Source organism: Ctenocephalides felis, unplaced genomic scaffold (assembly GCF_003426905.1).
Source record: "Ctenocephalides felis isolate EL2017-DRISC unplaced genomic scaffold, ASM342690v1 CF-g0.4_SCAFFOLD_01886, whole genome shotgun sequence".
NCBI classification, from domain to species: domain Eukaryota; kingdom Metazoa; phylum Arthropoda; class Insecta; order Siphonaptera; family Pulicidae; genus Ctenocephalides; species Ctenocephalides felis.
The window spans coordinates 179,625,333-179,634,385 of NW_020538040.1; the positions used below are offsets into that span (position 1 = coordinate 179,625,333).

The 9,053-nt window shown below is 29.8% G+C and overlaps 2 protein-coding genes across 2 annotated transcripts; both read left to right on the plus strand.

Moving 5' to 3' along the window:
* The first annotated feature begins 1,092 nt into the window (after nt 1-1,092).
* LOC113377508 (E3 ubiquitin-protein ligase sina-like) lies at nt 1,093-5,065 on the plus strand. Its single transcript, XM_026617860.1, has 5 exons — nt 1,093-1,295; nt 1,624-1,871; nt 2,846-3,085; nt 4,538-4,730; nt 4,825-5,065. Exons 2-5 carry the CDS (start codon nt 1,652-1,654, stop codon nt 5,012-5,014), a joined length of 843 nt encoding a protein of 280 aa, XP_026473645.1. The 5' UTR covers nt 1,093-1,295; nt 1,624-1,651; the 3' UTR covers nt 5,015-5,065.
* Nucleotides 5,066-6,546: 1,481 nt separating this feature from the next.
* Nucleotides 6,547-8,702, plus strand: LOC113376318 (thymidine kinase 2, mitochondrial-like). The gene is made up of 4 exons (XM_026616228.1): nt 6,547-6,811; nt 8,012-8,318; nt 8,386-8,480; nt 8,550-8,702. The coding sequence occupies exons 1-4, from the start codon at nt 6,629-6,631 to the stop codon at nt 8,700-8,702; spliced, it is 738 nt and encodes a 245-aa protein (XP_026472013.1). The 5' UTR covers nt 6,547-6,628.
* Nucleotides 8,703-9,053: the final 351 nt, after the last annotated feature.

The following is a 9,053-nucleotide window of genomic DNA, read 5'->3' on the forward strand; positions in this document are numbered from 1 at the left end:
TATGTATTTTGGACCTATCAATTCATTCTGAATCGTATGAGACCAAATTTGGAAAAAGCATGTCTGTGTGCATGCGAGACGATTTTTTACCTTTCGTCGACCTTTTTTTTTTTATCAAAAACGGCTAGACCGATTTCAAACATTTAAAAGCCATTCGATGTAGCTCAATAACGCAACTAACGTTTGTCAGTTTTATGTGAAGATCGGCTAAGCCGTTTTTGTGATTAGCACAACAGTAATATTGCCTATAATCTTGAATCGATTTTAAAAATTCAAAAACTGTTGATAGCAGTTGATAGTTATTCGTTGAGAATCGAGTTGATTAGTTTTTGGTAACGATTGGTCGGGCCGTTTCTTCGTAACTAAATGTTGAAAAAAGTTTTTTTTGACAAAGAAGCTTTGTAGAAAGATAAATTTAGTAGTTTTAAATAACATACTGAAATATAATAGTATTACGATAAGCTCAATAGTGGCCGTTCAAGTATTACGTAAGCACTATAGGAGGGCGGGTTTATAACTAATATTGATTTGCTTATTTATGTGATATTTTGGTGACAACTTTGCTTACTTTTGCTGACAAAGGGGAGGGGGGGTGGGTAAATGATTGTACTAAATCTGCTTACGTAATACTTGAACGATTCCATAGCTAAATTGAGAAATTATTAAAAGCAAAAAAGATTTTTTAGACATTCATAGACTTTTTTAATTATTTGGAAAATAAAAATATTCACTGTTTACCTAATTCAAAATAATTGACTTTAGATTTGTGTTTAGCGGTAAATACTATATTGGAAAACATATACCGCAAATCCCTCACAGACATTTTTATTTTGTGGACCTGTGTAATCATAAATAAAAGAAGAGTATAATGTGTGTATGTGTGTAATCATTGATCATACTCTTCTTTTATCTATGTGTAATCATCACAGAGCTGAAATGTCCGCCGTGTCAGTAACTCGATATGCGCTTACCCTCACAATGACAAAAGTCACTGGCGCCACTGTAGGTTAAGCAATATAAAGTTATCGATATCGTGTCCCAAGAGTATCGAATATGTATCGAATCGACTTGCCACTGCTGGCCGATGGCAGTGCAAAGTTTGCTGCACTCATTCTGTGTTCATTTGCAAACATGTAAAGTTCGAAATAATAATTTTATGAGATTTTAGAGTTTTTTTTAAAACGACTTTGGCGTTTTAAAAAATCGTTTTAAAGTGTTTTAGTGTAATAATTTTATGAGTTCAGTTATTTATATCTTATTTTTTGTGTATTTTGTGCAAAAGATATCTTGCTTGTGTAAGTATGTTATAAATTTCTGAAGTAGTATCTATGTTTGTTTAATTTTTTGCTGCTAAAGTGTTCTATTTTGTTGTAATAATTTTATGAGTATTTTATTTTTTGTGTTTTATCCAAAAGATATCTTGCTTGTGCAAGTGTATGTATCTGAAGTCTCTGAAGTAGTATCTTTGTTTGTTTAATTTTTCGCTACTATCTTTTCAAAACAATTGTGCGACGAACAATACAATTGTTTTGAGTTATACCTTCTGTTATTTCCTGTAGAACTCAATTGATCTCATTGATTATTTTCAACTGTCAGTGTAATAATTTAATTTTGGGTGTGTAGTTTTAGATAGCAATCTGTTTGTAAAAAGATGAGCAAGGGGACTAGCTCAGGTCGTAGAGGAACAGCAAGTACTTCTGCGAGTAATAATGCATCTGCTGCCATGTCAACTGATTTAGCATCTTTGTTCGAGTGCCCTGTGTGCTTCGACTATGTCCTGCCTCCAATTCTTCAGTGTCAAAGTGGCCATCTAGTTTGCTCCAACTGTAGACCAAAGTTGGTATGCTGCCCTACATGTCGTGGATCTTTAGGTATGGTAAAGGAGAAATTGTACTTTTAGGTAATTAATGATGTTGAAATAAAGCATATTTAATATTTTCTAACTTTGCCAGAATTCTATGTTTATTTTAAAAATTATCTGATTTATTTATAATATTGTATCCAATTGTTTAAAAATGTCATGCAATGAAAACACGGTAGTTCAATTTTACCAGAAGTTGTTATATTTAAAAATTACTTAAATTATTTAAATGCATCAAAGCACTGGTGTTTAATATTACCAGAATTTGATGTTACATTTAAAAATTATCTCGTTTATAAAGTGAAATAAACTGTTCAAAATTTGCCATTTATTAAAGCACTGGTTCTTAATTTCAGCAGAATTCGATGCTTTATCTTATCTTATCTTTATCTATTGGAACCATTTGTTTAAAACTTGCAATGCATTAAAGCACTGGTGTTCAATTTTAGCAGAATTCAATGTTTTATTTAAAAATTACTTCAAATATTCATAATAGTGGAACCATCTGGTGTTTAATTTTAACAGAATTTGATGTCACATTCAAAACAACATGAATTATTTATAATTGGAAACCAATTGTTCAAAAATTGCCATCCAATAAAGCACTTAAGTTTAATTTTACTAGAATTTGATGTTTCATTTAAAAATTACATTAATTACTTACAACTGGAAATTAACAATACAATTGTTTTGAGTTATACCTTCTGTTATTTTGATGTCATTGTCAGTGTAATAATTTAATTTTCAGAAATACAAAATTTAGTTCTCAAGTCCAAGCATCAGAACATGGCACAAAGTAATTTATCAACATCTCGCAGGCAAAATAATTAATATTTTGAGTCTCACTTATTATTCATTGTATTTCAAGCAATAATATGACACATTGAAATCTCTGTTAATTTTTGATGAATTTTCTGTTTTCTGAGCAACTGCTCCATTGTTATTTATTAAAATATCGTGTGATGTATTAATTTCTATATGTAGGAAACATAAGAAATCTGGCTATGGAAAAAGTGGCTAGTAATGTGATGTTTCCGTGCAAACATTCTGGAAATGGTTGCACTGTATCCTTGATTCACACTGAAAAGGCTGATCATGAGGAAGGTTGTGAATTTCGGCCTTATTCCTGCCCTTGCCCAGGAGCCTCTTGCAAGTGGCAAGGATCATTAGAACAAGTTATGCCTCATTTGATGCTGTCGCATAAATCTATTACCAATCTTCAAGGTAAACATTAAGACATGTTTGCATGGCATACAGTAATTAATTTTATGATTAATTAATTTGGTATGAGCTTAAGTTTTTAGTTATCGTTTTTTTTTATATTTATTTTAGTAAACGCTTTATTTATTATATGATAAATGTAAAACTTTATAATAGACGTTGCACTCCAAGTAATTGATATTAATGCTATCACTGAATTTTATAATAAACTATGTAAATGCATGCAACTTAAATGCATTTAAGTTTAGTTTTAACACTTTTGTTGACCAGTCACAAGTTAACTAATGTTTTTATGGCCGAATACTGCTGACTGGTCGCAAATTATCTCGTGCTTGTAGGATCGAACGTTGCTGACCAAAACTAGATATATTTGTAAAAGCTGTTGTGTACCATTACACATAGATTGTTATTATACTGCTTATCATACTTGTTAAAGTTTATTTATATTGTTTTACTTTCACATCCAAAAATGAAATATTAGCCAGTGATGTGAGATAAATTTTCAGTAAAATTGCTGGTCAACAAAGTGATACTACTGAGTATATATAAATGTTAAAAGGAGGAGTAATTGTAATTAGTTTAAACTTGATTTAAATACCATAAATGTCTGTATGTTTAATTGTAATTAAACATGTATTATACATGTACCAATAAATATACCATTTTTTATTGCTTAATTATAGAATTTGGTAGTTTTTTATTGTTATATTGACCTTGCTATTATCTGTGCAATTTTTCTTAAGAATTGGCTAAGTAATTTCATAGTTGTCTTTGATTTTTAAGATGTGCTTTTTCATGATTAATTTTTTTAAATTATTCCTCCAAAATCATTTTCAATATTTTATTTTTAAAAGTTTTTAATAGCAAATAACAAATCATTGTGACTTTTTTTTTTCTTTCTTTTATTTAATAAATTTATCCCATTGTTAGTGTTTTGTAAAGGTATAATGCGCAAAGAAGTTTGCTTGCTTGGCAAAATTTTTGTCCTTATGTGCTCTGTAGTTTTTTATCCAATAGTATTTCTAGATATTTAACATTGCTTTTCCACGGAATGGATTGGTTGTTTATGGTGGTGTTGGCAAGAGGAGTGAACATTTCCTTTGTTTCCAGCTTTTTTAATGTTCTGCTTTTTTTCTGCATGATTATTACTTCTTGTTGTAATGGTGTCTGGTGTTTTCTGCTGAAGTGAATATAGGTTCATCATCGGCATATGTTAATAAAGTTGTGTTATTAGTAGTTCGCATATCTAAAATATGGTTCTTCAAAAGTGTTGGGTCTTGTGAATGCTTTTAGTTTAGTTTCACAACTACGCTTTCAAAATGTAATATTGATTATAATTACTGGATAGATTTTTTTTATTTAAAAAATTGTGAGCATCTGTATGTCTAAACCTGATAAGGGGATTGGAACGCAGATACATATGCCTTATACTTTAAATGAACTTTGTTTTATTAGGAGAAGATATAGTTTTTATGGCTACTGATATCAATTTGCCTGGAGCTGTGGACTGGGTTATGATGCAGTCTTGCTTTGGCCATCATTTTATGCTAGTTTTGGAAAAACAAGAAAAGTTTGATGGTCTTCAACAATTTTTTGCCATCGTCCAATTGCTTGGGTCCAGGAAGCAAGCAGAAAATTTTGCATATAGGTATAAAAATAAAACAATAAATCCAGTGATAAATGCTGTAGATTTTATCATCTTCTGGTTTGATATCAGTTCTAAATGCTGAATTTTGTGTTAGGCTTGAACTGAATGGACATCGTCGTCGCTTGACTTGGGAAGCAATGCCGCGATCTATTCATGAAGGGGTGTCTTCTGCAATTATGAATTCAGACTGCTTAGTATTTGATACTTCTATTGCCCAATTATTTGCAGACAATGGAAATCTGGGAATTAATGTGACCATTTCTGTTGTACAATGGCGCAATTAACACTATGTTATAATTATATAATTCGATATAATTATATCATTTTAATATAATTTATATTATTTTAATGATTAGAAAGATTCCACTCCAATGGGTGTATTTGTTAAGAAATAAACATGATTGTTTTAATGTGTGATTGTATTTTTAAAGAGTGGAACTTTACATTTGGAATGAATGGTTTAAATATGTGATTATTGCTCCATCTTATTAATTAATTGATATTGATATTGGATTAAAAGGATATAAGACTCTCTAAATAATAATTCTATAACAATATTGTTATGTATTAAATTTATATTATTATAATTAAGATTCACCTGAAGGTGATCAATATCTGTGAATAAATATATAATTCATTCATAAATTGTATTATTAGTAACATTCACATGTCTTAGAGTATTAAATAATTATTATAACTTGATTTAGCGTTCAGTTATGTATTGGTTAACAGATAAAATTTAGATGCTTATAATGGAAAGAGTAAATATGCTGGAGTTGCTAAACCATCACAATAAGAAAAATAAATGTTTTTTTTTTTAATCCCTATCGAGTTGCTGATGAAGGAATTGACTATTGCTAGATTCCTGTGATCTTTGTGGGAGATTCTAATGTGATTTTTTGTTTGCTACCTAGAGCTGAAACATTGTTCAGCTTGAAGACAAACTTGGAAATGACAAATGGTGAGAATGATCCAGGAATCAAAGGGAGCGACGTTACGGAACCTATAGAAATGTAAAGAAAATTGATACACATTATTAAACTCTCCATAAAATATCTGAAAATTTGATGTTAACGCCAAATGACCTTTTTCTTTTACTTTTTTTTACTAGATCTCCGAAACCGCTAGACCCGCCTTCCCAAAAATTTACTCAGTTCTTCACCTTATCAATACAAGTAAAATGTTTTTTGAATTACTAAAAACACTCCGTTTCCTTAAAAACTGAGTTACCGTTTTCGGCACTTTTTGCCCCGTATTTTTGAAACGGCTAGACCTGGCTTTGCCAAAAACTAATCAGTACGTCTCCTTATTAATATAAATCGAATGTTTTTTGAATAATTAAAATCGGTTGAACCGTGTTCCCGAAATCGTCGACGAAACTTTGTATCCGCACACACACACACACATACATCCATTTTTTCTAAGGTATGCCAAAATGTTTAGAAACCTTTGAAACGTAAAGATATGCAAAAATTTTCATTTTCGATTACTATAACTTGCCCTACAAGAAGTTAAAAATAATTTGTTAGCACTATAGGTCGCTATTGGTATAACTATTGCATTATACAGTATATCTTAAGTGCTTCTTTTAAGACCCCATTCCTCTTTTGCAACCTTCTTGATTTTCAAAATAGCTATCATTCAAAAAACAATTGTTCAAATTATCCTTTTTCAAAATGAACCTTTGTGTGTGAAACCTTTACAATATTTGGAAATCAAAAGCGGCAACTTCACAGCGCTTAACACCACCTGTGTGTTTTTAATATATGTCAAATTTGCAGGTTATGGTTCAATTGCGCGCCTTTATTGAGTATGAATATTTAATTCGTATTAAATAAGTTTTAGGTACAGTAATATACATAACAAATTATGAATATGAAGACTTATTATAGCCACCGATGATCATTCCATATAAAAAGGAACTAGTACAAACAATTACACGATTTTGTGTTTCAAAGTATAATAATTTGTTTAAAATGTCTAAGACCCCATTTAGAGTAGCTGTTGAAGGAAATATTGGGGCTGGAAAATCCACTTTGATTGACTATTATAAGAGTTATCCAAATGTTGATGTTTATCCAGTAAGTTGTTATTATAGGTATAGGTTATTTGTAATTTATGAATTTATAAAATGTAATTATTTGATATGTTATTTAAGTGCTGGTTTGTATGGATGTAACAATTTGAATATAGTATAAATCATATAGCATTATTACCAATGTAAGTACAGTCGTGCCTCACACAACATGAACAACGTTTTACACAATGTGATGCATCATTGTCATTTCTGGTATAAAATAATTTGCTCGTTTAATCAGAAGGGTTAGTTGACCAACGTTGTATTCAAAGAGTGGGTTTCTGAAATTATTATTGCCACTGCTGTGAAAACTAACTACCTGAAAAAGAAGTTCACCTTTGCTCTTAGCTTATGCCTCGCCACCAGGTTCTTGAAGAAATTTTGGAAAAGGATTATAAATAACGAGATAGAGAAGACCAATCATGTAGTTTCTACTACTTTAATAAAAGACTCTTAGTAAAATGGAAGGAAGTGTAGACGATTTGTATAGTGATACCTTTGTTTATCATTATGATGATAGTCCAGTCATTTAAGCTTAAATTAGGTAAGAATTTCGGAATTTGAGATAACCAGCTGTAAGTCTGTAAATACTTCTTTGACACCTTACCATATGTAAGTTTTGAGACGTGTCAATATACAATTATTTACAGTATTACAACTGGGTATCTCGAATTTCGAGGTGAACTTACTATGAGGTCTTAAAAGAGAGAAAAAATGAACAACTATCAACAGTTATTTTAAGAATTTATGAACTGAAAGGGCAAAGAAGGGAGCAAGCCTACTCTTTTGAATATAACTGATGAGTTATTTATTTCATAAATAAGTAACATTAATTTTATTTTAGGTGAAACATTTCTTACTATAGAACAAATTTATTTTATTTTTGGATAATAAACTTTTCTGACAATTTTTTGACTTTATGCGAGGCTCCTCTGTATGTGTATAATATAAGTTGAACAAAATGTTTTCGTATGTCTAAGCTTCTTTTTTAACTTTGAAATTCTTTTGGCCTTATAGAGTTGTTATTTAACAATTATATTATAGCATTGCTATTTAACAATTCTGCTATGTTTTGCTCAATCTGCCAATGAATCTTTATACTTGTGCGTTGATTAGTGTAATTTCATGGAGCTTTGTACTCAATATTTCCTTTCAACTAGCTCAAGCTTTTTTCAAGAATAATATCTTTAATCTCCTCTTTTAGGAACCAATTTCATCTTGGTGTGACGTCAAAGGAAATAATCTTTTAGACTTAATATACAAAGATCTGAATAAATGGAATTTTTCATTTCAACATTATGTACAATTATCCAGATTAAATTTACAAACGTCTCCTCCGTCTAATCTTGAAACCAAAGTCCAAATATTTGAACGATCTGTTCAAAGTAGCAGAAATTGCTTCACTAAAAATTCTTATAAATATGGTTATTTGACTGATGTTGAATATGACGTGTTATGTTGCTGGTTCGATTGGATTGAGAAGTCTATGAATATTAATTTGGATCTAATTGGTGAATTTTGTAGATATTGTAGTAAGATTATATAATGTTAATATTTCATTATATTTTTTATTGGTAGTTTATTTACGGAGTAGTCCTGAAATTGTACATAAAAGAATGCTTCAACGTTGTCGTTCTGAAGAAATGGCTGTGCCACTTGAATATTTAAAACAAGTAATAAATTTACTATATTTTTTTTTTTTGTAAAATATATATACATGAAAATATTACTTATTGTACCAGGTTCATGAAAGTTATGAACAATGGCTTATACAAACACCACCTGAGAATCTCCCAAGTCCAGTTTTAATCATTGACGCTGATCAAAGTTTAGACGATATAGTGAAATCCTATAAAAAATATGAAAGTCGAATATTTGGTACTGAAATTTTATAGCATGTATTATACCTTATATTTAAATGAGATAATTACATTTTGAAACTTTTTAATAAATTTGTTAAAAAATTAAAAAGTTTTTTTCTGTAGATTACAGTAGTTTTTCAGAGAATAATATTTGAATATTGATTTATCTCTTTATGGAGATATTCTAGTCTACATGACTATGTTTCTTCCAATTTGTTAAACATATTTATTTATATTATTTCTTACTTTCACAGCATTAATGCATTTTTGTACCATTTTGTATAATCCATTTTTCTTTAAACATTTGCAACTTAATATTTATTAATTGATACTTGCAATGGTTCTCGATTCGGTAAAAAACGGGTTAGGAAATTGTGTGGTTAG

Bases quoted from the DNA above. Each gene is read 5' to 3' on its own strand.
- LOC113377508 (XM_026617860.1), top strand. From the start codon at position 1,652: ATGAGCAAGGGGACTAGCTCAGGTCGTAGAGGAACAGCAAGTACTTCT. The intron at 1,872-2,845 runs GTATGGTAAAGG...TTCTATATGTAG, and splicing joins TACATGTCGTGGATCTTTAG to GAAACATAAGAAATCTGGCT. The intron at 3,086-4,537 runs GTAAACATTAAG...TTGTTTTATTAG, and splicing joins ATCTATTACCAATCTTCAAG to GAGAAGATATAGTTTTTATG.
- LOC113376318 (XM_026616228.1), top strand. From the start codon at position 6,629: ATGATCATTCCATATAAAAAGGAACTAGTACAAACAATTACACGATTT. The intron at 6,812-8,011 runs GTAAGTTGTTAT...CTCCTCTTTTAG, and splicing joins CAAATGTTGATGTTTATCCA to GAACCAATTTCATCTTGGTG. The intron at 8,481-8,549 runs GTAATAAATTTA...TTATTGTACCAG, and splicing joins CACTTGAATATTTAAAACAA to GTTCATGAAAGTTATGAACA.